This window comes from Lingula anatina, chromosome 4 (genome assembly GCF_051362555.1).
Source record: "Lingula anatina isolate TDL-2025a chromosome 4, LinAna3.0, whole genome shotgun sequence".
Taxonomy (NCBI): Eukaryota; Metazoa; Brachiopoda; class Lingulata; order Lingulida; family Lingulidae; genus Lingula; species Lingula anatina.
Window position 1 is genome coordinate 9,902,809 of NC_141770.1, and position 27,939 is coordinate 9,930,747.

General features: G+C 37.4%; 2 protein-coding genes across 4 annotated transcripts in view; one reads left to right on the forward strand and one right to left on the reverse strand.

Moving 5' to 3' along the window:
• Positions 1-27,939, forward strand: part of LOC106152358 (uncharacterized) — a 92,233-nt gene that overhangs the window by 35,110 nt on the left and 29,184 nt on the right. The gene's annotated exons all lie outside the window — the stretch shown is intronic.
• On the reverse strand, positions 5,887-27,820 carry LOC106154129 (uncharacterized). 3 transcript variants are annotated; one of them, XM_087011928.1, is made up of 9 exons: positions 27,694-27,820; positions 25,978-26,870; positions 22,700-22,814; positions 21,253-21,323; positions 19,179-19,287; positions 18,086-18,222; positions 17,319-17,542; positions 16,528-16,690; positions 5,887-6,308 (listed from the first exon to the last, which is right to left on the reverse strand). In XM_087011928.1, exons 2-9 carry the CDS (start codon positions 26,090-26,092, stop codon positions 6,076-6,078), a joined length of 1,167 nt encoding a protein of 388 aa, XP_086868054.1. In that variant the 5' UTR covers positions 26,093-26,870; positions 27,694-27,820; the 3' UTR covers positions 5,887-6,075. The 3 variants fall into 3 exon arrangements, with proteins under 3 accessions (XP_086868054.1, XP_086868053.1, XP_086868055.1); XM_087011927.1 differs by lacking the exon at positions 27,694-27,820 and having other exon boundaries at positions 25,978-27,459; XM_087011929.1 differs by lacking the exons at positions 5,887-6,308; positions 27,694-27,820 and adding an exon at positions 15,185-16,004 and having other exon boundaries at positions 25,978-27,416.

The window sequence follows — 27,939 nt, forward strand, 5'->3', positions numbered from 1 at the left end:
CTCTCCTGTCCCATCACACTGAAAAGTAATTTTATCCGCATTCCTCTTTAATATACAGTGTATGTTTGCAATACGCGCCTCAACGAATTTGAAGTTTGGGCGAAATTTTCACACTTCTGAATAAGAAAGTAAGCTGCCACACAATCGACAACAGCTGTAAGTTTTTCAACTATTGCGATGTATAAATCGGTAGAAAGAGGATGGTTGAATTTCTATGTTACAAAGGATCATATAGATTTACCATTTGGCAGGTATTACAAACAACTAAGCACAAAGCCCGTATTAGTAACTGCATCATTACTTTATTATCCGCCATTCTAACTTATGATATTTTTGTGAAATATAGGCCCAAACCGTCAAGTAGAAATTTAGCTCATATGTATCGAAACTTGTTATTTCACTTTATTTATTTATTTATTTATTTATTTATTTATTTATTTATTTATTTATTGCAAATGAACTAATTTGTTCGTCACATTGCCTTTTTGGGAACTTTTAAGTTGACTTGTGAAAGTGGAGCAATGTGCAGTATTACCATGACCATCTTTTAAAAAAAATTCTCTGTCGACCTCTGGTTTGTTTACATCCATACTTCATTAATAAACGAAATTGCACAACGAAGAACGAGCTTAACCTTTTGTTCATCGTAGTGGTGTTACATCTTATTTGTAAAATTACATTTTTACCAATTAAGAGTGAGTTCCACTTCCTGAAATTTCCTTTATAGGACACATTATGGGGAATTGGCCTGAAATTGTATAGGATCCTACGGGACATTTGTCCCAGATAGGAATCTAATAAGACGTCCGATAGAATTCTTCTACAATTATGTAGGATTCCTATAGAGCCCTATAAGACGTCCTTTAGGAAATTTTATTATTAAAAGACAGGGGAAACAAAAATCGGTTTATTTCTTCCGAAAAATGGTTGCATAAGAAGTGTTGCCAACACGGCAAAAATTATATATATATATTATTATTATTAAGTTATTAATTTCATCTTTATTTCCACGATGTTCTTATGTTTGTTCAGATTGTGTTAGATGAGGAACTACTAACACTGCTCAATATTGGGTAACATGTGCTCAATTATTCATATGGTCAGTTGTAAAAAAAGCGATGTCGCAAGCAGTGCTCTCGTCAGTCATTTATTACTTACTGGCAGAGTAAATGTATGGTTTGATATTACATGTAGCTTGTGTATAAGTTTATTTATTATAGTATAATTTAGATGTTACTTAATTGAGATGTATCTTTGTGTGGTTAAAATTTTGATTACAGTTCGCGTTTTTCATAATTAGAATCATCTTTGAAGGCCTATTGGCATTGCGTTTATCAAAGTGTATGTTGTTATGGGTGTGGCATTTTCATGAACAATGCGTACTAGTATTTTTACGTTATTAATAAATTGCAGTAACAGCTCAGATGGTCATGACCGTCTCTTGGCAGCCAGTTGGCAGCGGATAACGAGAATGGATATTGTGTTTGCAATTAAATAACCAGTGAAGTATAACTTGTGTGAATATTGATTTTTTAATATAAGAACACATAATTTAAGCTAGACCAATTTAGTAGATTTATTAAGTATACTGAGTAGAACGTTTAATTTAGTTTGTTTTATTTCTCTTAGTGTTTCACTGTATTATTTTCTTTTTCTCTAGTTTTCTCTAGTTCAGTACAGGTTGGCTGAGATCAGTTCATTTTAACTCAGTTGCCAGTAACGGTTCAGTACACTGCGTGAATAGACAGCATTTAAATATCCAACGATGATTCTTCGTCTTTCTTACTCGTGGTCCGCTACAAGGAGGAAAACAAGAACATCTACGTTGTATTCATATGAGATTTCCAAATACATTCAGTGTATGTGATAATAAGACAGGATATAAATTTGGAGCTTTTTGGTGACCTAAAAGAGTTGGCAACTTGATAACGTGGAGAAATGAAAGAAGAGTCCATTTCCCTTGAATATTCCTCTATATGAACGATCTATCGGCGAACTACGAACGATTTTAAAGTATAAAATTCATACGTATCTTTATAGATATTAAAATTTATTGGACAACAGTTTTTTCAAGAAATTCAAACGATCCTGTGCCTTGCCGCAAAAAGAGCTCTTGACAGTCCACACGAGAAGCGGACCCAACAGCTCGCGCGAGCTCCTTTCCGTCGTCTGCACAGCAGGCAAAAGAGGTCGCCACCTGTTCTAAAAGAGGACATCCAAGTGAAAAACGTCTGTTTAGGATCCAAATCTGATTTGAGGACCAGACTAGAGCAGTGAAAGACGTCTAGCTCCAGGCTAAAAGATGAATCATAAGTTTCTAAGAAGTTGCAAAAATAAGTGGTTTCACGTACGTGAGTCTTTTCCTTTCCTTGAATATCGGATTAGCAGTGGTAACTTTTACATTAGCGTCGACTTTGTGACAAAGATAATTAACGCAACCGTTATGATCAATAGCGAGAGGTAATACAGAAGTCTCGTCTTAAAATTCACTTTCCAACATAACTTTATTCACACGCTGCAACCTGTACCACTACATTTGTTATACCTCCGCACATCATGCAAATCATTATGTGACGTCCCGTAGGGGGGGGGGGGTATATGCCTATCTATAGGCACATCAATAGGCACATCAATTTGAAATAAATTTTTTAAACGCCACATTTTGTCATAAGCTGACGTAAAACCTAACTGCGTAAATACATTGTAGCATAAATTTGAATTTTTCAACATCGACGTTAAATATAAGAGCTTAATTAAAATCTAAAATAAAAATCCGATTAACAGGAAACAGCGATTAAAATATACAGAACAGAAAGAAACAAAAACTGATTGCAATTTATGATATTCGTGGATGCTATGCTTTTTTTCTCTAGAAAGGTCGTTATCCATTATAACACAAGTGTCCGTCCGTCGACTATTTTGCGACTGGGGTGTACAACAAGTTAGTTAACTCGTTAGAGAATCAAGGACGCAGTGACACCCTTAGGATCGAACATTTCTTCTTCTGCACCCCCCCCCCCCCACCACTACCACCAAGCCCCATAAGCATAACAATCATAGCAATAATAAACATGTAATTTTTCCTCCCTCAGAACTACTTGTAATAGAAAAATCATCCCAGTCGACTATTTAACATATGTTCTACGAAACCATGAAAAATATCATCCTTGTGCAAAATCCTACACCGCCAGCTATTTACCACTACAGCCTTGGAGCTGTTCTACTAGTATACATAAATAGCCTATGATAGTCTTAGATGCAGATATAGAGTATAAACAAATAATAATAATAATAATAACATGTTATAATAATAACAAATTAAAACAAAATGAAAATGAAAACAAAATAAGTGATTGATACTCGTTTCAATCTATGCTAAACTGCAACAACAGCAGGCTAAGGCAAGTTTTAATAAATGTCCTACATGAACGATGTATCAAATCAATTTTCGGTGGTTGAAATACAGGCAAATATCAAATTATACCAACATACTTGAAGAAGTTCTGAAGCTGATGTGTTTCAAAGCTATTTGAAATGTTTGCTGTTTGAAATTTGAAAATTTGCTATTTGAAAAGCACTGTTAACGCTGTGGCACATGCAATGGCAATAAAGTCTGTCACTCCAGCCAGCCGATACAATTTAGTATTCTCATTTTGTGATTCAGCTAAATCATTAAAGGCATTAACGGGTACGGCAATACGCCTAACCTCCTCACTTTGTACACTTATCACATTGCAGCGAGCGTGATCGTGGTCAATCGCACAAATTCCTTCTTCATGATCGACACACAAAGAAATCATTTGGCGTCTATGTCGAGGGCACATTTCTTCTTCAACAATGTGGTGCATTTCGTATTGTTCATTTCTTCTGTCTTGCGAGTGCTTGGTCGAGTGCATATCGCAGAAGGATTTAATGGAACTGCAGGTGTGGCACTGCGACGTTGCTTTTACGTTTTTGCCCTTTTCACGACACAGAAAACGGGTGGGATCCCGGTCCGGCAGCTCGGCCATTTCGTTGAAGAGTGGTAACAATACAAATTGGAGAGATGGATAGATACCGCACAGGTTTACCTTATCACTATCTGGATGAAAAAAAAAATTGAAAAGTATGTCCATGTCTGTTTCGTTGTAGTACAACATAAATGAGTCACGCTAAATCACTTGAGCATAGATTACATTTGAAATGCATGCTCGTACGGTGCACGTAAACTGCACGTAATTTACCCTTTTCATACGGCGTCGAAGCGGAGTTAGACGGTAGCCGTGCGAAATCGCACGGAATCGTACGGATTTAAGGTCATGTAATGTAGACATATTCGGCGTAGCCCGCAGCTCCTTGCGATTTCAAAAAATCGTACGGACAATTTCATCGTACGGCGCCCGTGCAAATGTAATCTAGGCTTTAAACGTCAGCGTTCAGTATTCTGATTTCTTTGGTTGCACTATTCCAATGCTGCCATCATTCATGAAAATCAAACTTACCACGTCTTTTCCCTGCATAACACTTGGGGTGCCAAATTGAACTGACATACACGGAATTGTCGCTCAGAAAAGTATGAAATTCAGCCAGTCAGTCTATCTTATTTTAATAAAAGGAAATTGATTTCATATGCTGTAACTGTGCTCCTGCTTTACTACATGATCTTTCTCGCACACTTGCGTCAGCTGATTGGCATGAATTTGAGCCCACAATGCAGTATAATCATACTGAAGCACTGATATATATATATATATATATATATATATATATATATATATATATATATATATATATATATATATATATATATATATTCCAGCGCCATATCAAAACAAACTGATTAAATGAAAACGGTAACTTGGAATCTTTTCAACTGGACTTTGATTCTAATTGTCTAACTGGACTGATGATTAATGAACGCATGTCATCGAACTCTTGGCACTATATATTTTCACCTTACCATGGAACATTTTGTAACGCAACACATTTTGTAACACAACATCTACTTATTAAACTGTACAGCCTACTTTACTAAATGTATCTACAGAAAGACGGCCACCGGTTGGCGATTCTACAGTAACACGAACAGTTTATAGGCATTTTGCGGCAGATGTAAATACCATAAAGCCAAGAGCGCATTCAGAACAGCGGGCTAACAGATCCGCGGATCAAATATGGCGACCCGTTAAAAAAATTGCCGCTTAATTCCCGATTGGATTACGAAACAAGCAGTCAAGTGGGTCGGCCATATTTGATCCGCGGATCTGTTAGTACCCTGTTCTGAATAAGCTCCAACACACGAGAAAACTGTAGTATTCAGAGAGCTCCATTTTTACACAGAAATGCGGGATCGGGGGGGTGGGGGAAGGTTGGGGGAGGAGTCGAAACGAGACAAAATCAAACAATTTTTCAATCCCTTTGCCACTAAATATTTCAGTTAAACTGTCCTCGTCAACTATTTTATAATTGCCGAAATTGTAGTCGTGAAGTCACCAAAGACGTGCATATGATTTTTTTTTCACGGTTTGGCATGTTTGTTAAAGGCACTCTTCCTCGGTTTAAAAATTCCACACAGTCATATTTGTATCATGAAATACTTATTACATCTCCCAATTCCGACGTTAAAAACGTTAAAACCCCTGAAAGAAATCTTTATCTGAAGAGTACCCAGTGTCACCTCCTCTGGTAGCCATGTCAGCTTGCAACGTCTGTATTACACACAGCACAGGGCTGCGATACAAAACACCGCGCCCTTTTCTTGTGTTGTAAACTGTTAACAGGACAGTGCTCATAGATGCAGACGTCATTCTGATACGACTCCGTTAAACATTAAACAAGTGCTTCATTAAACATTGAATAAAGCACCTTTTCCAAGTGCAGAGGCGCGTCGAGCAATGATTCACAAGTAGGAAATTAATTTTGAGGGTAAATTCCGTGTCTTTTTGAACATTTTACGCAAAATATGATTTGGGACCTAGTTTCGATATGGGTGGGTTTGTCGTCAAAGAATATCATCGCTGTTTATCGAATACTTCATGCAACTATTCAAAGCTGAAATTGACGTCAAGTGTTATCAAGTCCTAGTGTCTTCCAATATCAACCTTTGAGAAGGCATATCATTCTTATTAGCAGTCTTTTATTATGCACTGTCTGAAGTGGGTTTTGGTCGCTTTTTCTACAACTTTTTCTGAATGTTTCACAGTCAACGTCATTACACTCATCAACTAAAACACTAAATCCTAGCGAGTTTCCAAGATATTCTCTGCACGCTGTGGCTATCTGCATCACTTTTACAACATGATCCCCTGTAAGTTCTAATGACTCCTTTCCTGACACTTCAATGAGAATAACACTTAGTAACATAGTATTTAAAAATGGGGTTTTTATCTTCATCTTCATGGCAAGAGTATCAATACATGATTTTTTTTTGAGAAATAATACATACATGTTAATTAACAAAAAGGAGAAAAATACAACAAGAACAATATTTTGTTGATTTTTAATATAGTGAATTCATTAAAACAGCATCTGTTGATGAACTAGACCGGTTTCTAGGAAGTTGCAAAAATAAGTGGTTTCACGTACGTGAGTCTTGTCCTTTCCTTGAATATCGGATTAGCAGTGGAAACTTTAACATTAGGCCACACTTTTTTAATTTTATGGATGACATCCTGCGCGCGCACCGATTTTCGTCCGTTCTCCAAAAAAAAAAAAAAAAAAAATCCCCCCCCCCAAACCGCTCACCCCCCCCCCCCCCCCCCCCCCGAGGAAGTTGGTTGTCGCAAACATCGTTATTGAATTTGCAGGAAAATGCAATCGGCAATTCTCGGCTAATTCCGCAAGCTCTTAAGAGATTTTAACAAAAAACCAAACTTTTTAGAAAAAAAACAGGGACTAACTTTGAATGTAAAAATGGATTCATAACCATTGGTAAGTATGGGAAAATTGTTGTTTACTCCAGGAAAATTCATTTTTTGGCCGAAACGAAGAGTTATTATTGCTTTAATTTCAAAATACACGACAATTAAAGTCATAAAGAGAACGGGGGCCGTCTTTTTGGATTGGTTTGCCATTGATATTGGACATGGAGATATCACCCTTTTACAATTATACGAAAGGCTTGCCGCGGCCAGCGATCATCGCCCGGAAAATTTCAGTGACATTCTGTCCAGAGCAGCACATACCAGTTTCTTTTTGGAGCAAAAAAAGGGTCGACAAGAGCGTCGTGGTATTTGGTGGACTGAAGGTCGGACAGGCCACCCGATAGTTGGCTGCTAGCTTTTGAGTCGAAGTAGACAAAATGGCATCGACTGAAATTACCTTAGTAGTAGGAAGCATAGGCCTATCTTTGCTTCATTTTTTTAACAATTCTGTGAAGTGTTTACAATGCTTTAATTTTCTGAGAGTACAAATTAAGACACGCTGTTTACTTGATATTTGTTTTATTGGATGCTATACCAACAGAATGCATGAAATAACCTTAAATAGATTTGGTAATATGCAGCATATATATTCATGACTTTTTACCTTTCTACGAAATAGGCCCTATTCACAAAGCTTTAATATTTTGAGAGCATGGATAAAGACATGTTGTTAGTTTGATACGTGTTTCTGTGGTAAATTAGTGTTTCCAGCTGTGTACTGAAAACATAACTTTTCTTAAGCATTTTTTTTTTTTTTGGACTGTTTTTTTTTTTTTCGCCCGCTCGCACCGACTTTGGGGTCCCCAGAGGATGTCATCCATAAAAATAAAAAAGTGTGGCCTTAGCATCGACTTTGTGACAAAGATAATTAACGCAACCGTTATGATCAATAGCGAGAGGTAATACAGAAGTCTCGTCTTAAAATTTACTTTCCAACATAACTTTATTCACACGCTGCAACCCGTGCGACTACATTTGTTATACCTCCGCACATCATGCAGATCATTATGTGACGTCACATGCCCCCCCCCCCCCCCCCCCGTCTATAGGCACGTCTTAATTCGAAACGAATTTTTTTAACGCCACATTTTTTTCATAAGCTGACATAAAACTTATCTGCGTAAATACAGTGTAACATAAATTTTAATTTTTCAACATCGACGTTAAAGGGATAATAACTCTTCGTTTCGGCCAAAAAATGAATTTTCCTGGAGTAAACAACAATTTCCCATACTTACTAATGGTTAATGAATCCATTTTTACATTCAAAGTTAGTCCCTGGTTTTTTGTCTAAAAAGTTTGGTTTTTTGTTAAAATCTCTTAAGATTTTAACAGAGTATAGCAATCAATGGAGGTCACGTGGTCTAAAGACAACCTCAGATATCAGAATAATAGCTATAACTGTTGTTTTTGTGGTAAAACAGAATATTTTATATTTCTTTGAGTTATTCACAATGTTTTTATTGAGAAATATGGATCTCATACGAAGAGTTACTATCACTTTAAATATAAGAGCTTAATTAAAATCTAAAATATAAATCCGCTTAACATGAAACAGTGGTCAAAATATACAGAACAGAAAGAAACAAAAACTTATTGCAATTTATGATATACGTGGATGCTATGCTTTTTTTTTCTCTAGAAAGGTCGTTATCCATTATAAAACAAGTGTCCGTCCGTCGACTATTTTGCGATTGGGATGTACATAATAATAATAATATAATAATAAGATTCTTATATGGCGCCTTCCATTCTATCTCAAGGCGCCTTACAATAATGGCTAATATACTAAAATGACTACAATATTTTAATCATAAACTCTCATTGGAAACCATTTAAAATTTACACTACTAAAAATCAATCTTATTTTAAAAAAAACATATATATATTAAAATAAAATCTAAGAGATATAGACAGAATTAAAAATGTGGGTCTTTAAAAGAGATTTAAAATTGTCAAAGTCTTCTGTTTTTCTAATAAAATTTGGTAGACCATTCCACACTTTTGGGGCGTAGATTATAAAAGCACGATCTCCATAACTTTTTAGGCACCCCTTCTCTAAAACAGAATGTTCTAAAATAAAATCATTCTCAGTATTAAAACGTGTGGACCGCCGTGGTAAGTTAAAACAGATAAGATCAGATAAATATAATTGTCCTTGTGAATGGATCGCCTTAAAAATAATACAAAGTACTTTAAAATCAATCCTCTGCTTCACAGGCAGCCAGTGTAATTCTTTCAGAATGGGAGTGATATGGTGTGTACTATTGTACTTAATTTGACAAACCAGTCTTGCAGCTGAGTTTTGAATAACTTGTAACTTTTTAATCTGATAGTCACAAATACCAAAGAGGAGACTATTGCAGCAATCTAATCTCGATGATATAAATGCATGTACTAATTTTTCAGTGGTTTTGTTATCTAACACTTTCCTTATTTTACCAATGCGCCATAGTGCATAAGATGCTGATTTACACACTTCAGATACACGCTTGCCCATAGTGCCATTTTCATCGAGGGTAACTCCCAGATCTTTTACAGAACTAGATGGTTTTATAAGAACATCTCCTATGCAAATGTTGGCATTTGCTACATTTTTTCTATTTGCCTTGAACCTTAATGTAAACCATATCAACTCAGTCTTACTATCATTTAAAGCCAACATGTTCACTTTCATCCATTCTCGAATCTCTGCAAGACAAGTCTCCATAGAAGTGATTGTTGCAGACTGGCTGCTCTTGCATGTAATATATACTTGTGTGTCATCTGCAAAAATAACAGTGTTCAGAATAACAGAATACATGTACAACAAGGTAAACTCGTTAGCGAATCAATGACACAGTGGTGCCCTTAGAATCCGAAATGTCCTCCTCCCCCCCCCCGCCCCCCCCCCACCACCACCACCACCAAGCCCCATAAGCATAACAAGCAAAGCAATAATAAACATGTAATTTTCCGTCCATCAGAACTACTTGTAATAGAAAAATCATCCCAGTCTACTATTTAACATATATGTTCAACGAAACCAGGAAAAAATATCATCCTTGTGCAAAATCTTGCACCGCTAACTATTTACCACTAGTTTTGGAGGTGTTTACTAGTATACATAAATAGCCCATGATAGTCTTAGATGCAGATATAGAGTACGAACATATAATAATAATCATAATAAAAATAATAATATGTTATGATAATAATCAAATAAAAACATAAAATGAAAATGTAAACAAAATAAATGAATGGTTGATATTATTGTTTTAATCTACGCTAAACTGTAACAACAGCGTTCTAAGGCAAGTTTTAATAAATGTCCTACATGAACGATGTATTAAATCAAATTCTGGTGTTTGGAATACAGGCAACTTTCAAACTATACCAACATATGTTTCAAAGCTATTTGACATGTTTGCTTATTTAATACATATGGACACTACCAGATATAGAGTGACAATAATGCCTGCCTGCCAATAAATGTTAGAATTCCCGTCTTGTAATTCAGCAAAATCTTTCGTTTTTCTCCTCCTTTGCTTAGAGGTATTTTTGGATACAGCAATACGCTTAGTGTCCTCAGTTTGTAGATCTATGACTTCACAGGAAGTGTGATTGTGGTCAATCGCACAAATTCCTTCATCATGATCGACGCAAAAAGAAATCATTTGGCGTCTATGTCGAAGGCACATTTCTTCTTCAGCAACATAAGCAATGTCGTGCATTTCGTGTTGTTCATTTCTTTTGTCCTGCAAGTGCTTGTTCTTGTGCTTATCGCAAAAGGATACAACGGGACTGCAGGTGAGGCACCGCGACGTTGCTTTTACGTTTTTGCTTTTTTCATGACACAGATAACAGGTGGGATCTTGGTCCGGCAGCTCGACAGAATTCTCCTCTTGTAATTCAGCTAAATCTTTCGTTTTTCTCTCCCTTTGCTTAGAGGTATTTTTGGATACAGCAATACGCTTAGTGTCCTCAGTTTGTAGATCTATGACTTCACAGTAAGTGTGATTGTGGTCAATCGCACAAATTCCTTCATCATGATCGACACAAAAAGAAATCATTTGGCGTCTATGTCGAGGGCACATTTCTTCTTCAGCAACATAAGCAATGTCGTGCATTTCGTGTTGTCCATTTCTTCTGTCCTGCAAGTGCTTGTTCTTGTGCTTATCGCAAAAGGATACAACGGGACTGCAGGTGTGGCACTGCGAAGTTGCTTTTACCTTTTTGCCTTTTTCATGACACAGGAAGCAGGTACATGTAGGATCCCGGTCCGGCAGCTCGGCCATTTCGTTGAAGAGTGGCAACAGTGAAAGGTGGAGAGATAGATAGATACCGCTGAGGTTTACCTTAGCACTATCTGGATGAAAACAAAATTGAAAAGTATGTCTATGTCTGTTTCGTTATAGGCCAACATAAATGAATCACGCTAAAAAGGCAAATTAACTTTAAAAATGTCAACTTTCAGAATTCGGGGCCCGGTTGCACCAACGGGGCGTATATTTACTCGGATACGACTGTCGTAAACCGAAACGCCCGGCGTTCATGCGCCAGGTTTACTCTCCCTGCTTACGTCCGTTGCACCAAGACAAAAAATGGTCTTAAGCCTTGGTCACAACCGGCCGCACGGGCTCTTACGGGCTGTTTGCGTCCAAATTTTGCGCTGAATCTCACGCAAGCCCTTCTTCTGCAATTTCGAGTTCGCAGACAGCACGTAAGCACGTACGGAGGATGTTGGACATGTCCAAAAGATTCTACGAATAGCCTGCGAACAGCGAGGCCGTAAGCGTAACTTGCTCCCCTCGCCCGGAGTTAACAAACAATGAAGGAGTAAGTGCCCTTTGCGAGTTGAGTAAGGCGCACGCCCTCACAACTAATGAACAAAGTCGAGAGCACACTGGAAATGCGTCGCACGTGCGTCATCCCCACGCCTGCTGTACGCTCGTGTCTTTACAAAGAACGTGTAGCGTGTACAACAATTTTTGAAAATTTCAAATTTTTGCTCAATTTAGTTTCTAATATGCCTCCGAATGGCAAGAGAAAGAAGTTTACACAGTAGAAAAAAGGGAGGAGGAAGAAGAAAGAAGAGGAGAACAGGAAGCAAAACTGACATACACCGTCAGTAGGTCACCACAAACGTGTGAGGCAAGTGTGAAGTATAACTGACGCAAAGGGCACTACTTTCGCCGTGCGTTGCATTCCCTTCGTAAGTGGTGAGTGTGTGCCACGTACACAGGAAGTAAGAATAACTCAAGAAATGAGTACAATTTCCACGGCCATCGCTCCTTGCAATTAGCGTCCCTGCTTGAAAGGACATCTCATGTGGCCCTTGCGACTCGCAAGGCAGTAGGCTTTCCTCTACCTCTACGACCTCCACGGCCTCCGCAACACCCAAAAATCGCAGGGGACGTACGATCCTGAAATTCGTGCGTCCGGTTGTGACCGAGGCTTTAACTACGCCCGAGTAACGCTTCGTTGCATCACAATACGCTGATGGTATAATTGGGCAAATGAGGAGATCGCAACTGCAGTCATCGGAGGATGACAGCATAAATAAACACAAAATGACCATTTCAGTGCGAAGAAATTCATAAGCTACAATACTCCATTTTAAACAAGAAATTAAAACGTTAAAATATGTTTTTGCTGTTGCCTTGTATACATAGCAATAAAATCGTAAATGTATTCAGAATCAAAATATCATTATAATGTTGAAAACAAAAAACCCTGGTTTGACTGATCCCTGTTGTAAATGAAAAAAACGCATTGGAAGAAATACGAACACGTTTAACGCTAACATTGCTTTCTTTTTTTTTTATAATTTTACAAGTCTCAACAATTTCATGACCTTCTTATCTACAGTTACACCATGTGATATCATTTACATTACGCGAGCTTACATCTTTCAGTTAAAAAATACAAGCGCCCAAATACAAATTATATGAGCCCTAAAATGTTGATGTGTGTGTGTGTGTGTGTGTGTGTGTGTGTGTCAAAGGCCCGGATCAAATCTAGTCCCATGTATAAAAAGCCCAAACCCCATGTTTATTACGCCCTGGCTGGGCTCATTCTTTATGGTGTCTTTGCATTGTTAACAGCATAATGGGCAAGTTAAGTGACCAATATGCCAGTTTGTTTGTATGGCATGTGCATTTTTAATTTAACCTATCTTTAGTAAATGTTACTAAATCAATCAATCTTCTTTAAAAATTAAATATCTTTAAAAGTATCATCCTCCGATGTATTTTACAAATCACAGGTAATGAAATACAAGTATATATCTCATTCGCCACATCTGTAAGTATCATAATATGTACCTTGATATATATATATATATATATATATATATATATATATATATATATATATATATATATATATATATATATATATATATATAACAACCCACATTTTCCACGTTCACTACGATAATTGTCATCAAACTCTCTCTGTGCTAGCCTAGCCATATTTAAAAACGAGCTATGACCGACTTACTCCACCTAGCTGTCAGGCGTAAATTTACGACTAAGTTAAGAACAACGTAATAACCACTATTCCAGTTTGGTGCAACTGGCTTTTCTCAGCGGCAGCATTTTGCGCCCGATTAACGCCGGTGCAACTGCTACGCCACATTTACGACCGGTGGGTGCAACCGGGTCCTACATGTATTTCTTTGGTTGCACTATTCCAATGCTGCAGTCTTACATGAAAACCAAACTTACCACGTCTTTTCCCTGCGTAACACTTGGGGTGTCAAAACGAACTGACATACACGGACTGACACTCAGAAAAGTATGAAATTCAGTCAGTCAGTACCACTTGTTTAAAAAAAGAAATTGTACATGCAATGTACCTGTGCTCCTGTTTTACTACGTGATCTATCTCGCGCTCTTGCGTCAGTCGATTGGCATGAATTTTAGCCAACTAAGCATTTTAATCATACTGAAGTACTGATATATATTTTTATGTATAGATATTTACACACACTCCAGCGCCATATCGAAACAAACTGATTAGATGAAAACGGTAAACTGGAACCTTTCCAACTGGACTTAGATTCTAACTGGACTGATAAATAATTAACTCATGTCATCAAACTCTTGGCACAATATTTTTTTCACTTCACCATGGAACATTTTGTAACGCAACGCATTTACTTATTTAACTGTACAGCCTACTTTACCATATGTATCTGCAGAAAGTCGACCACCGGTTTGCGATTCTAACACGAACAGTTTATAGGCATAAAGCCAAGAGCGCATTCAGAACACCGGACTAACAGACCTGCAGATTAATTACGGCGACCCTCTTTTATATTTGCCGAACGTGTGCTTGCGAAGTCACCGATAAAGTTATCTTTGCCCCCCCCCCCCCTCAACCTGAAGTAAAACCTTGGATCCCCCAGTGAATAATTTTTTCTCATGGTTTGGCACGTTTGTTAAAAGCAATTATCCCCCATTTGAAAATTCCCCATAGTTATATTTTTTATCCTGAAAAGCTTCTTATATTTCTTAATAAGACCTTATATACGAAAAAAAAACCTGGAACAAAATGTTTAGCTGAAGCGTACTCAGTGTCGTCTTCTCTGGTACCCATGTTAACTTGCAGCGTCTGTATCATACCAGGGAATTATATAGGATATGATTCCCTGATCATACACAGCACAAGGATGAGATACAAAACACCGTGTCCTTTTCTTGTGTTTTGGTCTGAAAACGGGACCATCTTCAGTAAAGGCCAGGAATGCAGATCGACATCCCGATACATCTTCTTGTACTAAACGACGGGTCAGTTATTATTTTAAAGAACTTACACTCTTAAAAGAACTCGTCGTTTCCAAGTGCAGGGACGCGTCGAGCAATTATTCACAAGTAGGAAAATTTGCTTTTTTTCCCCTCAGAGAAATTAATTTTGGGTGTAAATTCCGTGAACATTTTACGCAAAATATAATTTGGGACCTAGTTTCGATATGGGTAGGTTTGTCGTCAAAGAATGTTATCGCAGTTTATCGAACACTTCATGCAACTATTCAAAGTCGAAATTGACGTCAAGTGTTATCAAGTCTTAGTGTCTTCCAATATCAACCTTTGAGAAGCCATCATTCTTATCAGCTGTCTTTTATCAGGCACTGTCTGAAGGCGTTTTATTTTTGCTTTATTACTTGTAAAAGACGAAAAAAGAAGAACATACCCGGTACATGTACATTACTATATTGTCTAATATAAATTTTTGGAATGATAACCCTCTTAATATATATTTTTTCGTAAGAAAGATAAAGAAACATAAGTTCAATGTTTACCATTATTTTTGGGTTAATATATGCTCAGTCTTTATTTAAATCCTTACTCTATTTCAGAAAAGTTACTTGAGAAATAATGTATACTCGTATAGCCAAGAGAAAAGGGCATGGCGGAAGAGTTTCTGTCGTAAAATAATTCAGAAGTGCGTTTTGATCGCTTTTTCGATACCTTTCCTCTGAATGTTCACATTCAGTGTCATCATATTAATCAACTAAAACACTTAATCCTCCCGATTTTTCCAAGATATTTTCTGGACTTTGGTCGTCCTTATGAAATTGTTCTAAGCCTCAGTGTAAACAAAAGTCACGATTTTTGAAGACTTTTTCACTAATGTTTTAAACATGCTATAAACAAGTTATAGATATCAATCACAAGGCTTGGTTTTGAAAAACCTAACTTTGCTCCATATGCCTGAAAATTAGCATATATAAACTTGGGGACCGTTTCCAGACTCTATCGTACTAACTGTGGATCAATCTATCTCCAAGGAGATTCTCACTAAATTGGAATTAACTTAAGCAATTTAGATGCCTGTCATGCCTACTGAAGCTGCTAAGGGGTTATTAATTATAGTTTAGCAGCTTCTGTGGGCATGCGAGACATCTTAGCCGCTTAAGCTGAAGGAGTGAAAAAAACCCCTTGGAGATGGATCGATCCTGCTAGATCGGTCTAGGTATGGGAGCCCAGTCTTGGTCTCAGGCAAAAAGTTTGTTGAGCTCTATAGTCTGTCCTCTCACGGCAGATTCCCTACACGCCGTGGCTATCTGCATCACTTTTACTACATGATCTCCTGTAAGTTCTAATGACTCCTTTCCTGAAACCGCAATAAGAAAAACGGTTAAAAAAGAATGAACATACTATCAAATCTATAAAATCAATAAAAAATAATTTTTATAAAGATTTGTTCAGAATGAAGTTGTCAATATATATGAGTAAGACATCACTTGAGCTGCTACATTTCTCATTGGCCCAAGCTGGGTTCAGATATATGTAAATTTAAATAAAACATTAAAATAATCAGTGATTATCCATTTCCTTTTGGCAGATAAAGTTACATGTAACCTAAGTAATGTAAGTGTTTGAAAATTGAGATTATAGCAAACAATATTTCATATGAATGACTTATAAGCTATGTGAGAAACAATGGAATAAATAATAAAAGTTGGTTGGAAAAAGTTATCTTTATCCTATTAAAAAAAAAAAAAAATTGAGAACTATACCTTTGACCAATTCAACAACATGACATATATATATATACTAGTATTTATAAAAGTAAATGAAAAATAATTCAACACCAACAGCAATCATCACAATAATAACAATGTTATATATTTTACCTGCAGCTGTTTTGATAAAATGCTTTAATTCCTCTTCATAAGCAGAGTCATATCTGTGTAAGTCGTACACTATAGGAGTTCCACTAACGCCCTCTGGTGTCCAGTGGTGAATGCTGCTTGGATGCTGGTTCTCTGAAGTCAACATGCCGTTTGAGCCTAATACCTGAAATATAAACCAGGAAAACAAATTTTCAAAATTCTGAAAAAAAAATGAATTAAAAAAAACCCCCACTAAATAGTAAAGATCAGTACAAATTTTAAAAATCAGTATATTTCCATTTGCTTCATTTTTACATTTGTATTTTTTTCCACTTGCTTCATTTTTACATTTTTTCTTTTATGAATCTTCGGGACACATTTTAAAAGTTCTTAAAAAAGATAAATAATAGCATAACATGAGTGGATAACCCAAACAGCCAGCCACAGGGAATAAACCAATCACAACCAACATATGAACAAACAGCATATATTCTAAAGCTGGACTGGACTGGCCAATCACACCACCCCCTCACCACTTACAGTACCTCAACCCCCTGATCATGGCCATACACAGCATGCCTGGACTGGTCAATCACCCCACCTCACCCTCACCACCCCCTTACCACTTACCTCAACCCTCTGATCATGGCCATACACAGCATGCCTGGACTGGTCAATCACCCCACCCCACCCTCACCACCCCCTTACCACTTACCTCAACCCTCTGATCATGGCCATACACAGCATGCCTGGACTGGTCAATCACCCCAGACCCCCTCTCTCCCCCCCCACCTCACCCCCCCACCACTTACCTCAACCCTCTGATCATGGCCATACACAGCATGCCTGGACTGGTCAATCACCCCAATCACCCCAGAGGGAAACTTGAGCACAGCAACAATAGTGTCAAAGTCTCCGTGTTGCATGAATACAGGGTCGTGTGTGTTTACAGTACACGAGACGCTGATAGGGTGCTCTCCCAGCAGCCAGCACATCACATCTATGTCATGGACAGTACTGTCCAAGAAGTAGCCACCTGGTAAACACAGTAAAACTCACAATGAGCACATTCAAACAAAATTGTATTAAGTTTGGAATTTGATTCTTTGTTGAGGATTGCAGTCCACGCAAAAAAAAAAAGATTTATTACAGAGAAAAGGACTGCATTTAGATTCCTAAATACACCACATATGTTCAAGAACACATAGTCTCATTTTTTATTATTATAACTATTATTCTTTTTTTTTTTTGAAAATGACAACCATGTTGAATTTAAAAGTGCTACATTTTCTGCGCCTGTTAAATGCTACTCAATCTTTTATTAATTGGTATTTACATTTCCATATCATAATATATCATCATGCAGCACTCAATTGGCAGAAATGGCATATGACCATCAGCAATGGCAATGACAGTGATGCCAACATGACAGTATTCAAAATGCATATGTGTAAAATTGCCCAAGGTCTTGTTTTAAAACAATAGAATAACAACTGTAAACAATGGAAATCTATTAAAAAAAATATGCAGAATACCCATACGTGCAAAAAGTTGAAAACTCTGCAAAGGGGAACCGTACCATGCGCTGCAGAATATGCTGCCGCAGACGCCATGTCTGGGCAGGCATCTCTAGAGCATGTCTTGGCCATCATAGGCTTGCCTATCTCTCCACTGAGAAGTCTTCTTTGGAGATGTCGAAGCTGGGGATCAAACCTCCTACAATGAGAATGTAAATTTAATATATTAAGTGAATGGTACTAATAGGTACCACAATACTTTTTATATGCACCTGTAACTAGCTACCAGATAGTATGAAACACAATTTATTCATGTTAGTTAATAAGGTAAATTCTTGTGTGTAATACTTAGTCTGGTAGTACAATTTTAAAATAAAAATGTGTATTGTAACTCAAGATTTGGTTTTCATTAATTTGGATTTTGAGTTAATATATTGACTTGATATATTTTTTTGTTGCTCATTATCGTTCAGTCATGACAATCAGCTTTTTAGCAGGCTTAAAAATGAATGAACAAAATAGGTAAAAATAGGCATTATTTCATCTTTATATTTTCTATTTTTATACAATGAATATTCAATTTAACTATCCATTCCTTTGTTATAAATTGTAATAAATTTAATATGCCTTTCTACATCATGCTCCCTAGTTCAGCAGAATGAGGGGGTGGGGGCAGGAGGAAGGAAAGTGTATTACAGTTTGTAATATATATATATATATATATATATATATATATATATATATATGAATCAAGGGTTTTCCCAGCAAACCATCCAGCTGTCATTTGAATGGCCGCCAGCATCATTGGTTGGCCTATATTTTTAAAGATGGTTGGAAGGCTTATGGATTTGTTGGAAATACATATATGATAGCTTAAGCCTGCAGTGTTAGAAATTAATGATTGAATGTCTGCCCAGGGCTGGCAACTTTCAGAACGGGCTGAGAAGTTTTCCCACCTGGCAGACATTTGAGCCAGCTACTTTTCAAGCTGGCTGAACTTTCGGTCCAGCAACTAATTTTCCTAAGAGGCAAACGCTAGCTTTAGCCATACTTTGGACTCCCTGAATTTTTGCAGGAAATTACAGGTGGTCATTTTGGATGGCCTGTACCCCCAATCCTGGGAAAAACCCTGACGTGAATGCAACTAAAACATACCTATTAAACCCACACTGGAGAGGTTTTCCAGCTTGTTCCGCCTCGTCATAAAGCCGTCGGACAACTTTCCAGCTAACATCTATCGGTTTCTCACAAAACACAGCTTTGCCTGAAACAAAATGGAATTTGTATGTTTGTAGTGGAACTCCCATCAATGAACAGTTCCTAAGGTCTATATGGGTTAAACCTTGGCCACCTTGGCCTCAGGTTTCACATGGGGGCCATTGATTAAGTTCAAAGATCTAAAAAAACTACAAACCCACTTAGTACATGTACAGCCTAAAACAGGGATGAGACCATTCCTCACTGAAAAAGTAGAAAAATTGGCAGGGGGTCCAGGGTACAGGATTCACAAGAATGACCAAAATGACCTTGAAAAAGTCAAAATTCCAACAAAGGTCGGAAAAGTCTCATACCAGATTTGTGTGTGTGTGTGTGTGTGGGGGGGGGGGGGGGGGGGCAGGTTGTACCCATGGTCAAGTCAAAAAGGCCCCATTCAATAGTCTACCTTGACCCCAACTACATTTTTCAGCATTTTTCAGCCTTCAAGTAAGCACCATGACCCTAAAACTGCTGGTTTGTTCATTGTCAACAAGCTGTGACGATTAAACCATAATATGTATCTGGACCAGTTTTTATCTTCTTCTTTATCGCAGTTCACCTCTGGGTTATATTTACTAGTGTGTCAATTCTTTCAGCTGGCCTAATGCTGGTAATAATATCAGATAACTAAAGCCTGACTGAAGACAGCATAGAAACAGGTTCAGGGCTGTAGTTTAGGTAACATGTACTGTCTCTGCACCCATAATGTGAGGCTGAATAGATTAGATGGCACCTGCACCCATACACAAAACCAAAGACATGCAGGCCCATAGCCTGGGGGAGGGGGTTCAGGGGGTTTGAAAGAACTGCCCTTTTTTTCTGTGAAAAGGTCCCAGCTAGGTAAAACTTTATCTAGTTACATGAAGGTTTCATGGTAAAAGGTCCACTTTTTCAGAAAAAGACCCCCCACCCCCCTTATGAAATAGCTGGCTAGAGATCTGAGGATCATCTGTTGTGCATGCATGCACCATAAGACAATCTATGAAAAGCAAGATATGAGATACTCCCATGTCTAGTGAGAATTCAATTTGAATGGATTTTCATGTAGGAGGAACTAATTGTTTCTCCACTTACATGTAAACCATCAATCAGAAATCCCAACAGAAACCAAGAGTAATGTTCAAGAACAACAGCCCATGAAAAGAGCACTCATGTCTTCAACTGATAACACTGGTTTGTTGTTTTTTTCACATTACGGAAGCACATAATAGGATTATACGCACAAGTTGTAGTAATTGATTTGAAAAAATAAGTCACATTTACTTCAACGGCATGACTTCAGTAACTGTTACAGTGTTGCTTGCACTTTGAGGCATGAATGACATATGAAGTACAAAATGTAACATCATAATGCCATACATCATTTGAAAAGACAGTTTAGCAAATAGAATTTCAAAAGGAAAAAAATTAATGAGTTCTTCTGAGGTTTGGCCTATTCCCCAGTATCAAAAGACAACCACAACATTACCAGCAATCATTCCGGGTGAAGTGTGTAGAAAATCTATATAGTAATAGCAGATCAGACGAAAAGTTCTCCTTTTCACGTTTTTCTCCCAAACTACAGCAATCTGTTGACAACTGACAGGTGTTAGCAATACATGCACCTTAGGTCAGTGGGAAGATACTAGTGGCCATAGTTTAACTTTGATAATAACTGTTCAAAAGTATATTTTGAAGGCATTTTGTAGCCTTCGGCAATTTGCGTAAAACCACAGCATGTGTGACAGGTATCATATACTGTCAATAACTCTACATTAGATAGCAGGACTTGCTGGCCAAGTGGTAATGTCCTAGGCTGCCAAACAGGGCAGTCCCATTTTTATTTCTTTTACACAGAATACAGCATATAAATATATGATATAAATCATGTATACTAATATCTTATCATGGTTCAATGACTGATGTGATGGGTATCAGCTAGTTTTATTGAAAGCCCACATTTGAGATAATGTGTTTAATGTAAAATGCTCACCTGCTTTTAAAGACTTCTGTATTATTTCTTCGTGAGTTGCTGCTGGAGTTGCCACCACAACAGCACTCACTCTGAAAGTGAAATCATGAATTTAAAAGGCATGTTGGATAAATTGAAAGTGCCATTATTTCCATCTTCTAGGTTAAAGGATAGGCAGCAATTCTGTGGACTAACTGATCTGCTGACCAAATATGGCCGACCGAACTTCAAAGCAGCACCGCTTAATCCTTTGATGGTCTCCCTGCCTCCTCATGCACCTTTAAACAGATTAAATCTCAGCTGTGAGGTTTAATTGCAAGGACCCTGCAGCGACAGCTGCAGGAGTCCATCACAGAATTAGTCAGTGCTACTTTTATGTGAGTCGGCCATATTTAGTCCGCAGATCTGTTAGTCCTTGGATCAACTTGCTCTGAATGGCCTCTAACTTACAAGCACCCAGCATACACTATCTGTTATCATATTTCTGGAAACAGCTTGGGTATGCTAATAATTTGTGTTTTGACTCTGAAGCTCAGAAGGAACATTTTACACCAATGATATTCACTCTGATTGCTTTTCACTAAGAGAATTTTTTGTTCTTTTAGTTAAAGGGACAAAGCATAAGATTTCAAACACACATTAAGAACATGCGCAAAACTCTACTTGTCGAACTGAGGACAAATGATTTTTGAGCTTTTCTTAATAGATAAATGCAATGAATTAATATCACAAAAATATCATTTCCCGATGAACCTTTCCTCCTGTTAACCACCTTGACACAGTTATGAACTACATGCAACCCAAAACTTAATGGGAAAGTTGATCTTGAAGCAGGCCCATAGCCAGAGGGGGCTCAGAGGATTCGAAAGAACCCCACCCCCTTTTTGCTGGGAAAAGACCCCTCTGGGTAAAATTACCCAGAATTACACGAAGGATTTATGGTAAAATGTCCACTTTTTCAGAAAAAGAACCCCCTTTTAAAATTTCTGGCTACAGGCCAGTGAATTAAGGGGTTTGCCGAATCTGAAAAGCCCCTGCTTAAGGACTTTTTGTTATTTCCAGATTATCACAGAGTTATGGAGATAGCCAGGAAAGGAAAATCAAGGCTGGATAGTGACATGTATAGAGAAAAATACTGTTTACCCCAGGAAAATCCATGACGTTTAAGTTTTTTTGCTGAGAAATTGTACACTGGGCACATTGAACTTTTGATTTAAAATCATCCAAGTTGTCAATGATGTGGCAATATTATACAGAGGAGAATGGTTTAAAAATCTCATTAAAGCCTTCAGAAGGATGACTGGGAAGGAAAGAAGGATGAAAGAAATGAGGAGATAGAAAAGAAAAGAGAAAATGGAACACAACATTGGACATATGACATATGTGCAATGTGAAAAGACTCAGGTATAAGAGTCACTGTGGAAAGACAGGGAATGAAGGTAAGAAGGATGGAACCCCTAGTTATTACCTTTTATCTGCATACACCTGTTCACTGTGCTCCGGGCTTACAACCCTCGCTTTACTTCTGTGACTTTTTGCCAAGCTTTCTCCTCGCTGTGTGTCTTCTTCAACCAACCACAAAACTGTAAAAATACAACACAATATTACCATGGGTATTGAAGCATCCATTATTAACCTCTAAGATATCATCTCCGCTTCTTTTTTTGTTGGTCATTTTCTTCATCACATTAAATATGTTCTTGCACATATACACCTAAATGAGCTTTAAATACAACATTGGCAAAAAATAACTGAGAATATGCTCATTTTTGACAACGCAATCCATTTTTGACCTTGACCTGAATTTCATCTCAACAAGTAACTCCAGCATGCTGAAAGCAAAATGGCAAGTTTGATATCACGTTATCATATTTTCTGTCCCTCTTATCTAAGACTTTGCACATCTAGAGGTGGTACATGTACAGTTTTCTGTACCCTAAGCTTCAGGGGATTTAGGAGATTTAGGGGATGTCAGGGGGGTCCTGACTCCCCCCTTGATTTCTGAAAAAAAGATCAGACCAAAGGATCCCTTCTTGGACTTCTTGAATTTTGACTAGCAGAATCATAGTTCTAAACTATACCAAATGCCACCATTTGCCCTCTAAAATACTTAAATTTTTTTGGCCTGCTGATCATGAAGTGCCCCGAACCCCACACCAAGGCAGAGGGGAGGGGTCACCTTCGCATCCATGGATTCTCCCTTTCAAGTAATCCTGGATCCGCCCCTGCCTTCCAGTTTGATAGATTGGCAACTAAATAGTCTGGCTATACAGGGGCGGATTTAGGCCGTCTTCTGGGTCTTCTGGAAGACGGTCAAATTTTTAAGTTAACATTGATGGGTATCTAATTTTTTTCTGTGGGAAGACGGTCAAAAAAGGAGGATGAATCAACAAAGATAATTTGGAAGACTGTCAGAAAATATCTCTGGATCCGCCCCTGCTATAAGTGTCATACAAAAGTCACTTAAAACCATCCCCCCCCCCTCTTACCCCTGCTTGACACAACCTGTCAACTGGTATAAATTTGATAAGTACATCAGGATAGTGAAAGGTAGTAAAACCTCCTGAAGCATAATAATATATTAATACCAGTCAAACTAGTGCAGTACAAAAAGTGAATGGACCACTGCAATGTGAAAAGAATCTGAATCATGGATGTCAGAACCATTGGAAATTTAAATTAAAATACACACTATAGAACCATTGGGATTTAATTTAAACCAACAATTTCTTGAAACTAGCATGAAAGGACATTACAAATGAATGGTTAAAAACTGGAAGTGAGAAAATATGTGCCAATCCAATTACTCAATAAAGCAATAGCAGTGTCACGCTCAACTTCAATTTACTTTTCATATTACACTGTTCTCTCTCTCTTTTTTTGGCATGACCTTGTTATATCTTTCTCATTGAATTCTGAATTCATATAGAGGCAGCAACTGCTTCATTTTGTCTGAAAACATATACCTTTTCGGAGTTTTAGAAATAGAATATATTGATTGTGAACTTTTTTATCAAACCAGCAAGATAAGAACACTTGATTTCAAGTGTCTATAAGCTAAATAAAGTGGAAAAATCATTGAATATTCTCAAACAGTGACTAAATTATTTCTGCAGTGAACTTCACTGCATGCAATTGCAATATATGATGGTTTATTTAAAAAAAAAACTCAGACATTTCAGGAAAATGAGATAATTATCCATCAATCTTCATTAGTATATGCTGCAGGCTTGTACCACTTGCTGATCTAGTATCTTTTTTTTTTTTTTTTGGCTATCAGCCTGTATAAGCTTTACTTTTTACAACACATAAAGCTAGGTATATAGTGACTTTATCACCTGCCACCCATTCCACACTCAGCTGATTGGTTTTTGGTACTAGTACGTAACAGTCCGAACAGTCAAGACCATTAACTAATATATCACATATTCCTCTTCACCTCAAACGTGGCCCCCAGATAGAGCCCATGTTATTCTGCTGGTTGTTCAAATACCTTTTCTAATCGGAAATAATCCAATGTGCGAAATATAAAAGTGTTTTCAATATCTCAGAACCTTATTTCACCCCTCCCCTTTTTTTTTTTGAAAAAGGGGAACAGGGATGGGGGAGGTGGTCATATAGTAAGAAAGAACCACCCTTTGGCCAGAAAAGGTCTGCTCTGAATCCAAATTTGATTCAAGTTCTATATGACTGGGTCAACTAAAGCCTAGGTCCCAACCGAACGTATGGGCTGCTATGTGTGGTCTACGGCCATAAAAATGGGGAGAACGTGGGAGTTTGTTCGTGAGGAGCACGTCCATCGTGCGACTTTTGGAGGACGCAAACAGCACGTAGAAACTTTTCACCAATTACTTGATTTCTTCCCTGTGATCTAGCTACGTCCTAGCCGGACGCAAGGAACCTAAAAACCGTGTGTCCAAAACGTAGTTGTGGCCTAGGCTTAAAGGGGGGAGGGAAGGGGGGGCTTTGCATCCTCAGATCCCCCTCCCTTCAAATAATCCTGTATCCACTCCTACATGGGCTCTTGTTCAAACATCTTACATTATACGGATGTGATAGCGTGCAATTTAGGCAATTTCACTAAAAGCCTACTGAGAAAAATCATACAGAGAATTTGAGCTACTGAATAACACATTAAACAACCTGTTGCCAAATATTATCAATAGTGCATGAATTGGTATCAGCATGATGCATAGAGAAATGGATATAAAAAACACTTTGGCTTCCAACAAATCAATTTCAAATCGGAATTTAATGCTACGCAGATACTCAAAAAGACTTTGGAGATTTGGAGGTATTGCCATGTAAATTCCAATATCAGTTGCTCTTTATGAACATCTTATTAATGATTAATATATTAGACATGATGTTATGGGATGTCAGTTAATGCAAAACAATGTGACGTTAAAATGAAATAAATAAATTATTGTAACTGATACCCTTGGTCATATCTTAAATATCAGCTGATAACACTTCGCCAAACAAGTATAATGCCAATCAACTAAAATAGCAAGTCCAAAATTTTCTGATAACAAAGATATCTGACAGTGTATAGTGAAAAGTAAGCAAAAAAAAAAAATAAATAAATAAAAATAATAATAATAATAAATAAATGGTTGAAACTTTTTAAAAATCAAATTTATCCATGAACATGAAACGGAAATTCTTTTCTAAATTTTATATTAATTAATAGATTTAAAAATTGCTATAACAGCACAAATGCCCCTTAAAACAAATATTACTCACCTTCAACATCAGGCATAATCATTAAGTGCTTAAAATGTATGGCACCTATCCGCCCTGTACCAAAAACAGCAACACCCATGATGTCGTCTGCCATCTCTTCTACCAGGGAGGCCATCTTGAAATTTCAACAGGGATTGAAAACCTGGTTGATAATGTGACCTCAACAGCAGATATATCTTGTCCCTTGTCTGGTTGACTGATATTATGTCCTGCGAGTCAACAATTGGTGCATTTCCTGATAAGACAGTGATGACTTCAATATAGTTTGATGTGAAATTTGTAGTGCACTCAGCAACAAGCCAACTGTTCTACTAGCACAATGCATGTATATGTAAATCAATGAATACAATATACAGTTTATGCACATCTTCTATACTTCATCCTGATATGAGAGGCCTGTATTCCTTGCAGTTATTTCTTCCTATGAAATCAAAACTATATGCATATATATATATGTAGTTTATCACTATGTTATCAAAAATCCATACAAGTGAACGAAAATTGGCAATTAATATTTAAACTGACAAACTATTGTAAACAACAAAGTACATATAGTACTCCAAAAATACAATGGACTGACAAATCTGCTACTTTTTGAATATGATCCTAGTTTCTCTTCATGGACTAGAATTCTATTCTGTCACCATGTATTTTGGTGCTGCAAAAAGAAAACCAGATTTTTGAAAACCAACTGCTTTAAAATAACTGCACAGAGTTTGACAAAACTGCTGCCATATATTCTTCATGAATAATGAGAATGTTCAAATGCAGAGTTGAAAATTCTTTTATGCTCTCTTTCCCTTTGGTTTGTCAAGATGCTTCAAAATGTTTAAAATCACCTTCAAAGAGTCAAGGTGACATTCTTCTTTTACATGTAACTTTCTTCCTTGTTCCTGTTGGCAAAAAATATGTAGGATAAAAACATATGGCAGCTATTCGGAAATAACTCCTCTCTTAACTTTCTCCTTTCAAACAAGCAGCAGCAGCAGCAGTTGCTGCAGACGACACTGAATTGTTCAGCAGCCAGAAAGCAAATGAAATCAAATCAGATAGATGAGAAATTGATGATGGAACATAGCAAGTGCACAAATGTCTGCATGAAAATTGCCTCTTAATTGCCCTCAAGAGCTGCCTCTGTGGCTTATTCAGAATTGCTGCTAGTGATTAGGGATAACCACGTATTGGAACAGACAGTTGTGAGAAATAGAAAAATAGCCTAGCATCTTTATTGCACAGAGACAATTACTGTTGACATAAAAAAATAATAAAAGCAAAACCAACGATGTGTGAAATATAGATAATTGGGTAAACTGTTTAGATAAATATCAATATATGATGGAAACCAACACATAATTGCACAAGGCATTGGTAACAACACAAAAACTTTTACAATCATATTGGATAATCTGGATAGGCAAACATTTACTGTGCATAAAGACTCCAAACTTAAGTAAATAAATAAATAACAAAAACAATGTCCTTAAAGATAATTGGTTCCTTTGTCCATCCAGAAACCCTTCCCAGGGATGAGACTGCCATTTTGTGCAAAAGTCTGAAAATATGGGGTGGGGTCCAGACCCCCCCCCCCCCCCCCACTCCTCATTTTTTTTATTTATTTATTTTTTTTATTGCAGCTCTGCATGGATCTCAAAAATGTCATTTTTGGCTCCCATGAAGTCTGTAATCCACCAACAGTCCAAAAAATCTTAAACCTACCTTCCTCACCCAGAGTTACTGAGGACATTGGAACCCTACCACTTTACTATCCGCAGGTCTCTGGAAATGGCAGAGGCATGCATGCAGATAGAAGCGATGAGTTACCAGTGTCCTCTGTAACTTAGGATATCCGTGGCAAATTTTGTAAGTCATATCTTGGGTGTGAATGTGGATTATGTATGCATTCCAGACCCATAACCAGCAATTGCAAAAGGGGGGTTCTTTTTCTAAAAATGCGGACCTTTT